Source organism: Coregonus lavaretus (genome assembly GCF_964263955.1).
Source record: "Coregonus lavaretus genome assembly, contig: HAP1_SCAFFOLD_1749, whole genome shotgun sequence".
Taxonomy (NCBI): domain Eukaryota; kingdom Metazoa; phylum Chordata; class Actinopteri; order Salmoniformes; family Salmonidae; genus Coregonus; species Coregonus lavaretus.
This window is the reverse complement of record NW_028157250.1, coordinates 81,083-97,980: the sequence shown is the minus strand read 5'-3', so window position 1 is coordinate 97,980 and position 16,898 is coordinate 81,083. Positions and strand designations below refer to the sequence as shown.

The 16,898-nt window shown below is 46.2% G+C and overlaps 1 protein-coding gene across 1 annotated transcript; it reads left to right on the top strand.

The window, feature by feature from the left end:
- Positions 1–626: 626 nt before the first annotated feature.
- On the top strand, positions 627–15,648 carry LOC311125645 (actin-binding LIM protein 2-like; the record flags this gene model as incomplete). Its single annotated transcript, XM_084199680.1, has 7 exons — positions 627–698; positions 886–1,000; positions 1,156–1,214; positions 3,373–3,439; positions 4,111–4,118; positions 4,388–4,468; positions 15,535–15,648. The coding sequence occupies 7 exons, from the start codon at positions 627–629 to the stop codon at positions 15,646–15,648; spliced, it is 516 nt and encodes a 171-aa protein (XP_084055806.1).
- Between the last annotated feature and the right edge of the window lie 1,250 nt (positions 15,649–16,898).

The window sequence follows — 16,898 nt, the reverse complement described above, 5'->3', positions numbered from 1 at the left end:
TGTCACGTTTATGTTTCGTGTTTAGATGTTTTTTTTATATGCGTGTGAGTGTATTTCAAATAGATGACCAAAATCCCTTTGAATAAATTAATGCATGTGCTGTATAATCTCTTATCTTCTGTGTCACACGATGGACCATTATAGGCCTATACGATCTACAATACATATGAAATATGACAACTTAATCATAACATATTTCTCACAATTTATAAGTCTTCAGTTTAGATAGAATATATACAAACAGACATGCGCTTATGATCAATAGAATGGATTTGCGTGTGACGTTTGTCTGCACCAAAAAATACACTATTTCCCTAACACTAACAGCATACTATATACCAATAGTTGAATACATACTATACACTGTGATAGTTAATTATACAACAGTACTGTGACTAGGGTTGTTGCTGTTGACTGTGTCACTGTTGTTTTAAAGCAGTAAGTGTTGCATGGCCCATTTGGAGATCCTCGACAGGCTGTCTCATGATGATGATGTCACAGTGTCTAGTTGATTTATTATAGGATGCAGTCTGTGTAGCATACTGGACTGTAGCTGGTAAACGGATGTAGATGGTGTGATACAGTAACTGTGATGTGACGTGTTCTGCATTAGTAACATCAGGAGTATGGTTTGTTACATACTGTATGACTGTTTTACAGCCTCTAGAACGTCCTGGCAAGAAGGAGACGACGTCAAGGTGAGGTGTCTGTGTGTCTGTCTGTCTGTCTGTCTGTCTGTCTGTCTGTCTGTATATCCATCCCCTTGCCCACACACCTACACGTCAATCCATCATTGGATATCCTGCAATAATTGACTGTTGAGACTGTTCTTTAAAAAAAAAAAACATGGTTATTCACTACAAAGCTGTCTATCTCTCTGTGTAGACGAGGACCAGTTGGATGATCTTGAAGAGTGAGATAGATGGCCAGCCCCTCCCAGAGGACCTGCTGGACCCCAGGAAGTCCACCTGCAGCCTGCCCACTGACGCCTCTCTGCCCAGTGAGTAGCCAATCAGTGGTCAACCCTTACTTGACTGGCATGGCCTCCACCAATGAGTAGCCAACCACTGTTCAATGCTGACTTGACTGACATCAGGTTGAAAAAGTAGCCAAAGAGTCTTTATGATGACTTAGATATTGTTTCGTTCCTTCCAGACTTCCCCTACAGTAAGTCTGCTTCCCTGCCAGGATATGGAAGAAACGGCATATACAAGGTGAGTTCTCACACACGCACACCATAATGAACAGAGGCTGCAATGAGAAAGTGCCAGAGACTATACAGAATCATCCAGTTACAACCTCTTACTTGGTTGTGTAGTATGTTCTACAAAGGCGCACGTAGTCCATTTTCCTGTACTACTGAAAATACTGCAGCACGTGTGACACTGGTTCAACAGGTTCACATCTGACTGCCATTGGCTCATTTAGCATCTCGAGGGCCATCATCACAACAAGTCATGTACACTGTCTCTCTCTCCCTCAGAGAAAGGCATCCTAACACACACACAAACACACACACTTGCACCAGGTGGCCTCACATATGGACCCCAATGACACAATGCGATTCTCCAATTAAACTAAGCTCCAACAAGAGGGTGGAGGGGATGTCGTTTTGGCCTCTCTGATTCTGGAGGAGACAAGGGGTGGAGAGGGGGGAGCCCTTGGCAGGGGGACATTCAGTTATATCCTGGGCAGGCGTTTGATTCTGACTTGGCCGTCTTACAGAAAGCTCAGAGCTCCGTGAGGTACTGGAAAACTCGCTCGTAAATGGAAATGAGGTGTGTCTACCACCATACCAACGGGCTTAGCCAAGCGTGCTAAAGATTAGAGCTCCATTAAAGAGAGATCAGTGATTGGTCTGTAGGCCTCTCAGCTCGCCGCTCATTAAACAAGGTGCCGCGCTGATTGCTGTGTGGAGGAGGTGCCAGCTGGGTGTAGTGATTGATTTAACCACCAGGTGGTAGTGTTTAGTAAATGTTCATCGCCTTTTCTGTCACCGAGCGGTGGGAGTGAGTTATGGCCGAGGGACAGTGAAGTTCATGTCAAAAAGAGGCTATATTCTGCTGCGTTTCAATAGTTGAACTGGTTTCCTCTCCTCGTGTCCTTGTGTCCTCTCCTCCCTCACCGATCTAGCTGCCTTATGATAGGCGAAAGCAATAGATGTAAACCTATCCAGTCTTTTGAGGTATCAACTGTACTCAAGGGAAGGAGACAAGGAAAGGAAGCCGTTTCAGTGTATTGACACACAGCCCTTGACTTATCAAGACAGGAAGGTTGGGTGTTTTTCTCACTTCTACAGAGTTCTTTTGGACTGGGAAATCATGTTTTACAGCTTTCCTATCAGATTCCATGTAGGCCTATCACTCGTTAACACTCCCTCCACAGACACTGGACTGTAGCAGAAAAAGTGTATTTACATTTTACATATTTAGCAGATGCTCTTATCCAGAGCGACTTACAGTTAGTGAGTGCATACATTTTCATACTGGCCCACCGTGGGAAACGAACCCACAACCCTGGCGTTGCAAGCGCCATGCTCTACCAACTGAGCTACACGGGACTATTTAGTCTAACCTTAATGATGTGTTATTGCTGCTTATATTTGTTTGTTGTTGGATGGTGGTCGGCTAGACAAGAGGGGTGAAACAGCTGAAAGGCTGAGTTTAGGGTGAAATGTGGACCCTATCAGACCCCAGTAGCATACTACACTGAAGACATTCATTCTGCAACCTGATTGGCTGTTACAGTGCCTGTGGCAGCTGAGACAGAGAGACAATGTATGGCTATGGAGAGAGGTTGCATTTATTTGCCGCGCTGAGAATGGAGCAGTTGTTATTCTGAAGGTCTCCGTTTTCTTCTCTATCGCTCTCTCTCTCGTTCTGTCTCTCGCTCCCACACTGAGAAATCCTTCACATGTTTAAACCCCAGAAATCCAGTTACAATGAGACTGAGGCCTGAACCAAACCAGAAGGAATGCACTCAGCTACAGTAGCTAACCCAGTACCCGCTCAACTCCCTCAATACATTGTAGCCTTTCTCAAACAAGGTTAGACTCTACAGTCAGATTGCAGTTGTGAGAGTGTGGGAGTAACCTCTCTTGGATTGGAGCTACCTTCAGAAAGTGACATCCTTGTGTATCATTTGTGTGCAATTTCTCCTCAAACCAATGAGAATAGGAAAGGAGAGAAAAACTAGGCTTCTCTTTGTAACTGTAAATATATTATGTATGACAATGTACATTATGGTCTGGAAACGGTAAAATATGTCTGGATGCATTTAGGTGTTTTGACCTTGTCTGTTTTTAGTGTTAACCCACTGTGTGTGTGTGTGTGTGTGTGTGTGTGTGTGTGCTTGTGTGTGTGTCCTCCCTAGGAGGTTGCCGGCCATGCTGAGGATGAGCCAGACCAGCAGGACTCCCACAGCTGGGGAGGAATGAGAGGTAGGACCTAGATCGCGAATACTAGATCTGCTAGTTCATTGCTGCCATATTGGAAAAGGGCGGATCTGATAGGATCTATTAGCAGATCTATGATGTAATAATGTTGCAGCTGCACTTTTAATGGGAAGAGGTTCAGGTGGACGAGTTTCCGCTCAAGGGTGCTAAAGCCACATGCCTTTACCATATGAGTTACATCAGTGTGTGTGTGTGTGTATGTGTATGGTATGTGTGTGTGTGTGTGTGTGTGTGTGTGTGTGTGTGTGTGTGTGTGTGTGTGTGTGTGTGACGTATGCAGCGCTCCAGAGTTGTCTGCCTCAGCGTGCGCTTGCTATTCCTCAGCCAAAGCCAGGCAGCACACACAGTGCCATGCTCATAAATACTTTGTTTCAAAGTGTGTGTGTGTGTGTGTGTGTGTGTGTGTGTGTGTGTGTGTGTCAGTGGGAGGAAGTCGGTAGCTTTTTTAAAGCCTTTGACGTACTGAGCTGGAACACTATCTCAGAAGTTATACAAATAATCACTTTCATTTGCACACTTGTATGATTTTCTTTGTGCTGTAATGTATTTGCATGCTCTATTATGGTCGTTTTCATTATTGGCCTCTGAAATACTAACACAGTCATTAATCAGACATATTTTCTCTCCCTCCCTCCCTCCCATTTCCTCTCGTCTAGAGTACAAGGTAAGGTTCCTTCAATTGTTGTCAGTGTTTCACATCATATTAGTTTGATGTATTTGGCAAACATACTGTAGTTAGATGTCTTTGGCTTCATCTTTGTAGATTACATTAGCTCTCTACCCAGGATGGCTGTAGTGTTAAATAGCTGACCGTGTGTGTCTTCGTGTGTGTCTCTCTCTGTGTGTGTGTGTGTGTGTGTGTGTGTGTGTGTGTGTGTGTGTGTGTGTGTGTGTGTGTGTGTGTGTGTGTGTGTGTGTGTGTGTGTGTTCCAGGTGTACCCCTATGAGGTGCTGGCTGTGACCCACAGGGTGAGGGGGAAACTACCCAGAGATGTGGACCGTACCAGACTGGAGGTGAGAGTCCATCATATCTCTCCCTCCTTCTTTCTTTCTCTCTGCCTCTGTCTTACTCTCCCTACCTCTCTCCTGTGAGGCTCCAGTCTCCAGTCGAGTCAATTCTGTGGTGATCTTGTGGTATGGAAACGATCCTACCATCCTACTGGGAGACTCTTATAATCTCTTATAATCAGCCTGTCCCCTCTCAACCAGTCTATGACCTCTCTACGAACTCCCTACGAACCATTTACGAAGGCTCCCGCTCTCTGGGAATCTCTCCCTGAGGAGTGGGAACGTCGGTATTCCGAAGTGTGACTGACGCAGGAGGTTGCCCTCTGCGGTCGGGAGGTTGGGATGGTGTGTCGGGAGTCGGGGAGCTGGGATTCCAGACTCTGTTTTTCCCACCATTACTCTAGCCTTGACCCTATGTGGCTGGGTTGTGGCTGGCCTGCTCTGGTTTTGACTGTTTGTTCAATAAAGGGCCAGATGACTATGGTCGGTCGGTAAGCCAAGGGTTGGAGACACTCTTCTAAATCCTAAAGTGTGAAATTTTTCGAGGTACTCTGAATATATACACTGAACAAAAATATAAATGCAACATGTAAAGTGCTGGTTCCATGTTTCATGAGCTGAAATAAAAGATCCCAGAAATTTTCCAAAAGCACAAAAAGCTTATTTCTCCCAAATTTGGTGTACAAATTTGTTTACATTGCTGTTAGTGAGTATTTCTCCTTTGACAAGATAATCCATCCACCTAGCAGGTGTGGCATATCACGAAGCTGATTAAACAGCATGATCATTACACAGGTGCACCTTGTGCTGGGGACAATAAAAGGCCACTCTATAATGTGCCATTTTGTCACACAACACAATGCCACAGATGTCTCAAATTTTGAGGGAGCGCGCAATTGGCATGCTGACTGCAGGAATGTCCACCAGAGCTGTTGCCAGACAATGAAATGTTCATTTCTCTACCATAAGCCGCCTCCAACGTCGTTTTAGAGAATTTGGCAGTACGTCCAACTGGTCTCACAACCGCAGACCACGTGTAACCACACCAGCCAGGACCTCCACATCCGGCTTCTTCACCTGCGGGATCGTCAGAGGGGGGAGGAGGGGTGCGGAAGAGTATTTCTGTCTGTAATAAAGCCCTTTTGTGAGGAAAAACTCATTCTGATTTGCTGGGCCTGGCCCCCAAGTGGGTGAGCCTATGCCCTCCCAGGCCCACCCATGGCTGCGCCCCTGCGCAGTTATGTGAAATCCATAGATTAGGGCATAATTTATTTCTGTAACTCAGCAAAATCTTTGAAATTGTTGCATGTTGCATTTATATTTTTGTTCAGCATACTTTACATATGACAAGTCTAATATAATTTCAGACGGTACAACAATTAATCACCTCCAAATATCAATAAGCATGATATTTGTTTATTTTGTACACTATGAGCAAGTTATTTCGTAATACATGTTTAGCCATAGTTCTCATTCAGTTGAAGTAATAATGCCATCCACTATGTGTTTGATACTATGTGGATTCCGCAGGAGGTTGGTAGCACCTTAATTGGGGAGGACGGGCCCGTGGTAATGGCTGGAGCGGAATCAGTGGAATGGTATCAAACACATCAAACACATGGTTTCCAGGTGTTAGATGCCATTCTGTTCGCTCCGTTCTGTTTCCTCCATTATTAAGAGTCATCCTCCTCTCAGCAGCCTCCTGTTGTGGATACAGCACTGTTGGTCAGGGCGCAAATGATCTCTCTCTCTCTCTCTCTCTCTCTCTCTCTCTCTCTCTCTCTCTCTCTCTCTCTGTCTCTCTCTCTCTCTCTCTCTCTCTCTCTCTCTCTCTCGCCATCTAATCATACCATAGTTAACAGGTTCAAGCCCATGTCCCAGTGCACTTTAGTATACTCAGGCAGAGGCCCTAGTTATTGCCATAAACCGTTGAATTATATTTTTCCTACCATTTTCCAAATTCATTTGCAATGTGGTTCAGTGGGAGAAGTCAGCCCCTTTCTGCTCTAACCCTGTCTCTCTCTGTGTGTGTGTGTGCGTGTATGTGTGTGACGTACACAAGGCTCCAGAGCTGTCTGCCTCAGCAAATGTATGTGTGTGTGTTTATTATCCCCCCCCGACAAATGCACACTGGACTACTCTCTCCACATTGTCCCAATGTTGTGAGGGTTGGTTTGTGGTAACGTTATCTGGTGGCTGTCATGGTAGTGTGTGAGTGTATATGTGCTGTTGGCTGGGGCAGATGGGCTACTCCGCTAGCCTCACACTGAGTTATGGATTGCTGATTTATCATGCTGTTTATCTCCCCCTACGTATTAGCCCTGTGTGTGTGTGTGTGTGTGTGTGTATTGGTCTCATTTCAGTGGGTTTAGAATATGTCTACTTTTCTGTGAATGTGTGTGCACTTACAGTCTGTGCCACTGTCCACAAATCACATATGTCCTCTTATATGTGTCAGGCTATGGGTGTGTGTTCGTGCGCGTGTGAGTGCATGTGTGTGAGATAGAGTGACTGTTTTCAGATGATAAGTCATCATCTCTTGGGGTGAAGCAACATTATCCAGGCAATAAAGTTTTTATCTCAAACTGGTGATTTCATTTTTCACTCATACAAACCCCATCTGTGTGTGTAATACCACATAACGTTAGGCCCACAAACACACACCTACACACACACACACAAAGATTTATGCAAATCTGCTGTGGAATGCCGTTAAACCCACCGTGAGATCACACAGTGTTTTGCAGTATGTGTGTGTGCGTGCGTGTGTATGTCGATATTTACCAGCGGGACAAACACACAGACACCCCAGAGGTTTCCCCATACACAGACAGACAGACAAAGACAGATGCCTCTATTATGTGGATGGATGGTTGTGATTACTAAGAGTTATTAAGTCATTCATTCCGTGCTTAGAACCAGTGAGACTTACAATGCATGTGGAGGTCATTACTAGACATAAAGTGTCTAATGCAACAGGCTATGCACAACATTGAGTCCCAAATACAGATGCCCTGAGTTGCTTTTGATGACATAATTGAATGGAGACACTGAGGCTGCACTGATCCTACATCAGTTGTTATCTTAACTACAGTATTAACTACAGTATTTTCCCAAGGCCCTGATGGTAGTCTAGGTATGGTTTTTGATTTATCGTACCCATTGTTCTTATGACGTAAGAAAGGAAAATACTACATGTACTATGCACTCCCTGTACTCAGTGTTATTCACATAAACACATACACACACAGCCCGAGTGAGGTGTGTGTACCATGTTGCATTCATCTGATGTGATGCCAGTGTCTTGCCCAGGTTCCTCCCTTCTGTGCTGGAGATGTCTTGTCGTTATGGAAACCAGGTGATTGACCGTCACACAATGACAGCCCGATTCTAAACTGAACAAAAATATAAACGCAACATGCAACGATTTCTAAGATTTTACTGAGTTACAGTTCATAGAAGGAACTCAGTCAATTGAAATAAAGTTATTAGGTCCTAATCTATGGATTTCACATGACTGGGCAGGGGCGCAGCCATGAGTGGGCCTTGGAGAGCATATGCCCACCCACTTGGGAGCCAGGTCCACACACTGGGGAGCCAGGCCCAGCCAATCAGAATACGTTTTTTTCCCACAAAAGGGCTTTATTACAGACAGAAATACTCCTCTGCACCCCCGATCCCCCTCCTCAGACGATCCCGCAGGAGAAAAAGCCGGATGTGGAGGTCCTGTGTTGGCGTGGTTACACGTGGTCTGCTGTTGTGAGGCCGGTTGGATGTACTGCCAAATTCTCTAAAACTACGTTGGAGGCAGCTTATGGTAGAGAAAATGAACATTCAATTTCCTGGCAACAGCTCTGTTGGACATTCCTGCAGTCAGCATGCCAATTGCACGCTCCCTCAAAACTTGAGACATCTGTGGCATTGTGTTGTGCGACAAAGCTTCATCCACCTGTCAGGATTATCTTGGCAAAGGAGAACTGCTCACTAACAGGGATGTGACCATATCTCCCGCGCGTCCCGCAAAGACGGAGGTGTTGCTAACATTTACGATAGCAAATGTCAATTTGCCCCCCATAAATGACTGCGTTTTCGTCAATCACTTTTTATAGCTACTGTTTACAGGCCTCCTGGGCCGTATACAGAGTTCCTCACTGAGTTCCCTGAATTCCTATCGGACCTTGTAGTCATGGCAGATAATATTCAAATTTTTGGTGACTTTAATATTCACATGGTCCACAGACCCACTCCAAAAGGCTTTCGGAGCCATCGTCGACTCAGTGGGTTCTGTCCAACATGTCTCCGGACCTACTCATTGCCACAGTCATACCCTGGATCTAGTTTTGTCCCGTGGAATAAATATTGTGGATCTATATGTTTTTCCTCATAACCCTGGACTATCGGACCACCATCTTATTACGTTTGCGATCGCAACAAATAATCTGCTCAGAGCCCAACCAAGGACTATCAAAAGCCGTGCTATAAATTCTCGGACAACACAAAGATTCCTAGAGGCCCATCCAGACTCCCTCCACCTACTCAAGGACATCAGAGTACAAAAATCAGTTAACGACCTAACTGAGGATCTACATTTAACTGAGGATCTTAATGTAACCTTGTGTAATACCCTAGATGCAGTCGCACCCCTAAAAACAAAAAATATTTGTCACAAGAAACTAGCTCCCTGGTATACAGAAAATACCCGAGCCCTGAAGCAAGCCTCCAGAAAATTGGAACGGAAATGGAGCTCCACCAAACTGGAAGTATTCCTACTAGCTTAGAAAGAAAGTACAGAGCAATATCGAAGAGCCCTCACTGCTGCTCGATCATCCTATTTTTCCAACCTAATTGAGGAGAATAAAAGCAATCCAACATTTCTATTTGATTGTCACGTTCGTTGAGAGACAGGTCAGACCAAGGTGCAGCGTGATATGCGTACCTGTTTATTAAGACGAATAAACACTTGACAAAATAACAAAATAACGAAAACGTGAAGTCCTACGGGCTATACACACAACAAGCCTACCAGGAACACAAACAAGATCCCACAACTATGGTAGGCAACATGGCTGCCTAAGTATGATCCCCAATCAGAGACAACGATCGACAGCTGCCTCTGATTGGGAATCACACCCGGCCAAACATAGAAATATCAACCTAGATCTACAACATAGAAATACAATAACATAGATCTCAACAGAAACTCACACCCTGACCCAACCAACAAGAGTACTCTAGATCAGGGCGTGACAGTACCCCCCCCCCCCCCCCCCCCAAAGTTGCTTACTCCTGCCTCACCAACCTGACTCATTAGGGGAGGGTCCGGGTGGGCATTCAGCCTCGAAGGTGCGGCTCCGGGCGTGACGACCTCTCCCTCTCTGCCTCCCCGTTGCACCCCTGGTCTGGTCTGGACCTCGGCGTGATGCTTCCCCTCTCCTTCCTCCCACGATGCACCAAGCCCTGTCTGGACCCTGGTGTGGGAGACCCCGAACCTGGAGAGGGGCTGACGTCTGGGCCTTGATCGGCAATCCTCCCGCGATGCACCAAGCCCTGTCTGGACCCTGGTGTGGGAGGCCCTGACCCTGGAGAGGGGCTGACTTCTGGGTCTGGAGTGGAGCCGCTGACCGGAGCTGAACTGGACCCCGGTGGAGCGGACTGCTCTGGCTCTGGAGTGGAGCAGCTGACCGGAGCTGGACTGGGAACACGCACCACTGGTCTGGTGCGAGGAGCAGACACGGGTCGTGCCGGACGAGGAGCAGGCACGGGCCGTGCCGGACTGGATACACGCACCACTGGTTTGGTGCGGGGAGCAGGTACGGGCCCTACCGGACTGGATAAGCGCACCCCTGGTTTGCTGCGGGGAGCAGGTACGGGGCGTACCAGGCTGGTGACATGCACCACTGGTTTTGTGTGGGGAGCAGGTACGGGCCGTACTGGACTGGATACGCGCACCACTGGTTTGTTGCGGGGAGCAGGTACGTGGCGTACCGGGCTGGCGACACGCACCACTGGTTTGGTGCAGGGAGCAGGTATGGGCCATACTGGACTGGATACACACACCACTGGTTTGGTGCGGGGAGCAGGTACAGGCTGTACCGGACTGGATACGCGCACCACTGGTTTGGTACAGGGAGCAGGTACGGGCCGTACTGGACTGGATACGCGCACCACTAGTTTGGTGCGAGGAGCAGGCACGGACCTTGCCGGACTGGATACACGCACCACTGGTTTGGTGCGGGGAGCAGATACGGGGCGTACCGGGCTGGCAACACGCACCACTGGTTTGGTGCGAGGAGCTGGCACAGGCCGTACCGGGCTGGCAACACGCACCACTGGTTTGGTGCGAGGAGCTGGCACAGGCCGTACCGGGCTGTGGAGGCGCACTGGAGGTCTGGAGCGTAGAGCTGGCACAACCTGTCCTGGCTGGATGCCCACTTTCGCACGACACGTGCGGGGCGCTGGCACAGGACGCACTGGGCTGTGAATGCGCTCTGGCGACACAGTGCATATCTCCGCATACCTTGGTTCTTCAATGAACACACGCTCCCTTTGTTGCCTGACCAGCTCCTCTCTCCGTGCCTCCACTACTTCCTTCTCCCTACGGGCCTCCTGCAGCGCCTCCTCTTTAAGGGAGCTCTCCTGCTCTATTCTCCTTATCAGCCCCCGTAATGTGGTGGCCTCCTCTCTTAGACTGCAGATCCGCAGGTCTTGGAGGACCTCTAAAATAGTGGCCTCCTCCTCTACAGTCAGCCCTTTCACAACCTCCTGCTGCCTCGTCATCCATCACGTGCCCCCCCAAAAAATGTTTTATTGGGGCTGCTTCTCAGGCTTTCTTCGTGACCGAGTCCTTTTAAGTCGCCGTTTCTCCTCCCTCGCTGCTTCTGTCTGCTCCCAAGGAAGGCGATCCATCCCAGCCTGGATCTCTTCCCATGTCCATGATCCCTTACCATTTAATATCTCCTCCCAAGTCCATGATTTCTGCTCCTCCAGGGTACGCTGCTTGGTCCTTGTTTGGTGGGATCTTCTGTCACGTTCGTTGAGAGACGGGTCAGACCAAGGTGCAGCGTGATATGCGTACATGTTTATTAAGACAAATAAACACTTGACAAAATAACAAAACAACGAAAATGTGTAGTCCTATGGGCTATACACACAACAAGCCTACCAGGAACACAAACAAGATCCCACAACTAAGGTAGGCAACCAGGCTACCTAAGTATGATCCCCAATCAGAGACAACGAGCGACAGCTGCCTCTGATTGGGAATCACACCCGGCCAAACATAGAAATTTCAACCTAGATCTACAACATAGAAATACAATAACATAGATCTCAACAGAAACTCACACTCTGACCCAACCAACAAGAGTTCTCTAGATCAGGGCGTGACATTGATACTGTCGCAAAGCTAACTAAAAAGCAGCATTCCCCAAGAGAGGATGCCTTTCATTTCGGCAGTGATGAATTCATGAAGTTCTTCTTCGACGAAAATATCATGATCATTAGAAAGCAAATTATGGACTCCTCTTTGAATCTCTCTTGAAAAAGCCAAACCTTGACCCAGAAAATGTAAAAAACGATCACCCATTCCTCTCAAAATCTATAGAAAAAGCTGTTGTGCAGCAACTCACTTCCTGAAGACAAAAAATGAATACGAAACGCTTCAGTCTGGTTTTAGACCCCATCATAGCACCGAGTCCGCACTTGTGAAGGTGGTAAATTACCTTTTAATGGTGTCAGACCAAGGCTCTGCATCTGTCCTCATGCTCCTAGACTTTAGTGCTACTATTGACACCATCGATCACCACATTCTTTTGGAGAGATTGGAAACCTTAATTGGTCTACACGGACCAGTTCTTGCCTGGTTTAGATCTTATCTGTCAGAAAGATATACATTTGTCTCTGTGGATGGTTTGTCCTCTGACAAATCAATTCTAAGTTTTGGTGTTTATCAAGGTTCCGTTTTAGGACCACTATTGTTTTCACTATATATTTTACCTCTTGGTGATGTCATTCGGAAACACAATGTTAACTTTCATTGCTATGCAGACAACACACAGCTCTACATTTCAATGAAACATGGTGAAGGCCCGAAATTGCCTACCCTGGAAGCATGTGTTTCAGACATAAGGAAGTGGATGGCGGCAAATGTTTTACTTTTAAACTCTGACAAAACAGAGATGCTAGTTCTAGGTCCCAAGAAACAAAGAGATCTTCTGTTGGATCTGACAATTAATCTTGATGGTTGTACAGTCGTCTAAAAAAAAACTGTGAAGGACCTCAGCGTTACTCTGGACCCTGATCTCTCTTTTGACGAACATATCAAGAATATTTCAAGGACAGCTTTTTTCCATCTTCGTAACATTGTAACATTGTGTGAATTTAAGTATGCTCTCTCCAATTCTCTCACTCTCCCTCTCTCCCTCCCATCCCGGAGGACCTGAGCCATAGGCCCATGCCTCAGGACTACCTGGCCTGATGACTCCTGGCTGTCCCCAGTCCACCTGGTCATGCTGCTGCTCCAGTTTCCCCTCTTCTGCCTGTGGCTATGGAACCCTGACCTGTTCACCGGACGTGCTACCTTGTCCCAGACCTGCTGTTTTCAACTCTCTCTCTCTACCGCACCTGCTATTTCAACCTCTAAATGCCCGGCTATGAAAAGCCAAGTGACGTTTACTCCTGATGTGCTTGTCACGCCCTGGCTCTGGGGACGCTCGTATTTTGAGCCAGGGTGTGAGTGTTCTTTGTTTATTCTAGTTCATGTATATCTATGTTGGCCAGAGTGGTTCTCAATCAGAGGCAACGAGTGTCAGCTGTTGCTGGTTGTCTCTGATTGGGAACCATATTTAGACAGGCGGTTTTCCCACAGTGTTTGTGGGATCTTGTTCCTGTGTAGGTTTGTGTTTTGCACCTTTGGACGTCACGTATCGATTTGTTGTTTTGTTCGTGTAATCATTTAATAAATAAGTATGTTCACCTTCCACGCTGCGCCTTGGTCCTCTGTATCCGACGATCATGACAGTGCTGACCTGTTGCAACCTCTACAACCACTGTGATTATTATTTGACCCTGCTGGTCATCTATGAACGTTTGAACATCTTGGAGAAAAATCTTGCCTTAATGGCCATGTACTTTTATAATCTACACCCGGCACAGCCAGAAGGGGACTGGCCACCCCACAGAGCCTGGTTCCTCTCTAGGTTTCTTCCTAGGTTTCTGCCTTTCTAGGGAGTTTTTCCTAGCCACCGTGGGTTTTAGGCTGGGTTTCTGTATAGCACTTTGTGACATCTGCTGATGTAAAAAGGGCTTTATAAATATAATTTGATTGATTGATTGATCTTTTATTTCAGCTCATGAAAAATAGGACCAACACTTTACAGGTTGCGTTTATATTTTTGTTCAGTGTAATTTACAACCGTCAAGGAGATGCATAGGCTGTAGTCGATCTTTAAGCCTCGTTGCCAACTTTATAGCTGTTTATGCTATGGTCAAAATCAATGCCATACCCTTTTTATTCAATCAAAACTTTTGACATTTTGGTAGGTTATAGTATTCGTAATGTGAGCCAAACAGGGGATAGACAGGGTTTTTGTTTGGAAAAGGTTCTGAGGCATGGGATTTGATTTGGTGTGTTAAATCTTTCGATAAAGAACATACACACACCCCTGTGACCAATGATATTCTCATGCTGAACACAACAGTAGGTTTTGGGTCACACATGGATGGTAGAATTAGGTTTTATGGTGAGGAATGTTGCGTAAGATGTGTAGGCCTATTTAGACCAGAGGATAATGTAAGTATGATAAGCTTATGTTAAGCATTATACAGCACTTATCTCCAATGTATTTAAATACAATGTAAATACATATTTAAATACAAAATAATAATCACAAAAGCAGGTTGTAAACGCAGCTTAAGAGGATGAAGCTCCTAGTAGGCCCAGCCAGCCCTTTAGGCCTCAGTCCCACGCCTCCAGAGCAGGCCCTCTCTCCATCTGTGGTCACCACAGACAGAGTGTGTCCAAGTCAGGCCCCAGCTCTGCTCTGCTCCCCTGGGGTTAGTAGTGGGTGTGGTGGTGGGGGAGCCAGCTGTCACTGTGGTCTCTCTCTCTCTCTCTCTCTCTCTCTCTCTCTCTCTCTCTCTCTCTCTCTCTCTCTCTCTCTCTCTCTCTCTCTCTCTCTCTGCAGTTTTAAGAAAGAATACCAATGGGCAATGCAAATAGTCTGGTTATCCATTTGATTAGATGTTCAGGAGTCTTATGGCTTTGGGACAAAAGCTGTTTAGAAGCCTTTTGGACCTAGACTTGGCGCTCCGGTACCGCTTGCCGTGCGGTAGCAGAGAGAACAGTCTATGACTAGGATGGCTGGAGTCTTTGAAAATGTTTAGGGCCTTCCTCTGACATCGCCTGGTATAGAGGTCCTGGATGGCAGGAAGCTTGGCTCCAGTGATGTACTGGGCCGTACGCACTACCTCTGTAGTGCCTTGTGGTCGGAGGCCGAGCAGTTGCCATAACAGGCAGTGATGCAACCAGTCTCTCTCTCTGTCTCTGTCTCTGTCTCTGTCTCTGTCTCTGTCTCTGTCTCTGTCTCTGTCTCTGTCTCTGTCTCTCTCTCTCTGTCTCTGTCTCTGTGTGTGTCACATTCCCACTCTTTTGCTTCCACAGATTCTCTGTCTTGTCACTCTGTACAAAATAAGTTACAAACAATGCGAAAAACACACAATTTAGCATGGTTGGTGGTTAAGAGTCCATAAAACGACAGCCATCCCCTCCAAGACCCTCCGGCGCCATCTAGGTTTAAATTTCATTTAGCAGATGGCTAAATGCATTGTCAGTGGTTGATACTCTAGCTACTGACACATTTATGTCAGTGTTGATTGTGTGCACTCTCTCTCTCTCTCTCTCTCTCTGTGTCTCTGTCTCTCTCTCTCTCTCTCTCTCTCTCTCTCTCTCTCTGTCTCTCTCTCTCTGTGTCTCTGTGTGTGTGTCACATTCCCACTCTTTTGCTTCCACAGATTCTCTGTCTTGTCATTCTAATGAATATAAACACATTGTCTTGTATTTTTCTTTCTTCCAGAGACACCTCTCCCAAGAGGACTTCCACCATGTGTTTGGGATGACCCTGGATCAGTTTGACCGCATGGCCCTGTGGAAGAAGAATGACATGAAAAAGAAGGCACGCCTTTTCTAAAGCCAAGTGACTGTAACAGGGAGAGGGAGAGAAAATAACATCTCTAGTCTACAACATCTGTCCAGTCTGGAAGAAAGGAAGTCAGAAAAAACCCATCAGAAATAATATATATATGCACCGCCATACTACGTTACACCTGCGAAACATCTAATCTCTGCCAGAATAAGGAAGGGGGAGACATTTTCACAATGTCGCTGTGACCGACATCCAACGTTGAGGCAATGTTCGTCACATATAGCTTCTGTATGCGTTGTGGTCTGAATGTTACTTTGATAACCTTTGGGGAGGTGGGGGAGATGCATTTGCATGGCCTGTGACACCACTCCTCCTCTTCTCCTCTCCCCGCCTCTATGTGAGTTCTGCATCCCCCTCTCCATTCCTCTGCAAAAAGAGAAATAGCAGCTTTTCTAAAATCCTTGTGCAGGCTTTTTTCTCTTTGTCTCTGTTTCTTACTGGTTTAACGTGTGCCCCTTTCACTGTCTTTATCTCGACTTGGAACAATATCTCTTGCTGTTTTTATCTGTTTAGTTTTCCCCTCTTTTATCGCTACTGCTATCTGTTTTTCTTACCCTCTCTAAGGTCTCTCTTTCTCAATTGATCTTTCCTTATCTACCGTGTCTCATTTAAGGTCTCTCTCTCTCTCTCATTCTCTCTCCCTCTCCCTCTCTCTCTCTCTTTCTCTTACTCCTCTTCTCCATCTTTCTCCATCTCCTTTTTCTTTCTTTCTTTCTTTCTTTCTTTCTTTCTTTCTTTCTTTCTTTCTTTCTTTCTTTCTTTCTTTCTTTCTTTCTTTCTTTCTTTCTTTCTTTCTTTCTTTCTTTCTTTCTCTATCCTCCCTTTCCCCGCTGTAGCCTGTGCTAGCCTCTAACTCACCACAGCTTATAGTCTCATATCTGAACAACAGATGTATCATTCTACAGCAGTGGAGGTTAAGATAGGAAAAGTTGTCTTCTCCTTTTTTAAGTGGGTAGTTTGTTTGATAGCCACGCCATAATTTGTTGATAGAGGGCCGTATCTTACACAAGCCACTCGTAAATCAGTGAAGATAGGAGAGTTGGGGTTAGATCAGAGCCAGCAGCATGAATCATGGGTAAAAACCGTGCCATAGGCACCACTGATACCCATAGCAGATGTATAGAGCCTCGGGTTCTTTCAAGTCATGTTGTCAAACACTGCCTTGCCAGACACTTTACGTAAATCCCCTCCTATCAAAAACCTACATAATTTTTATAAGCAAGTTTTGACTCCTG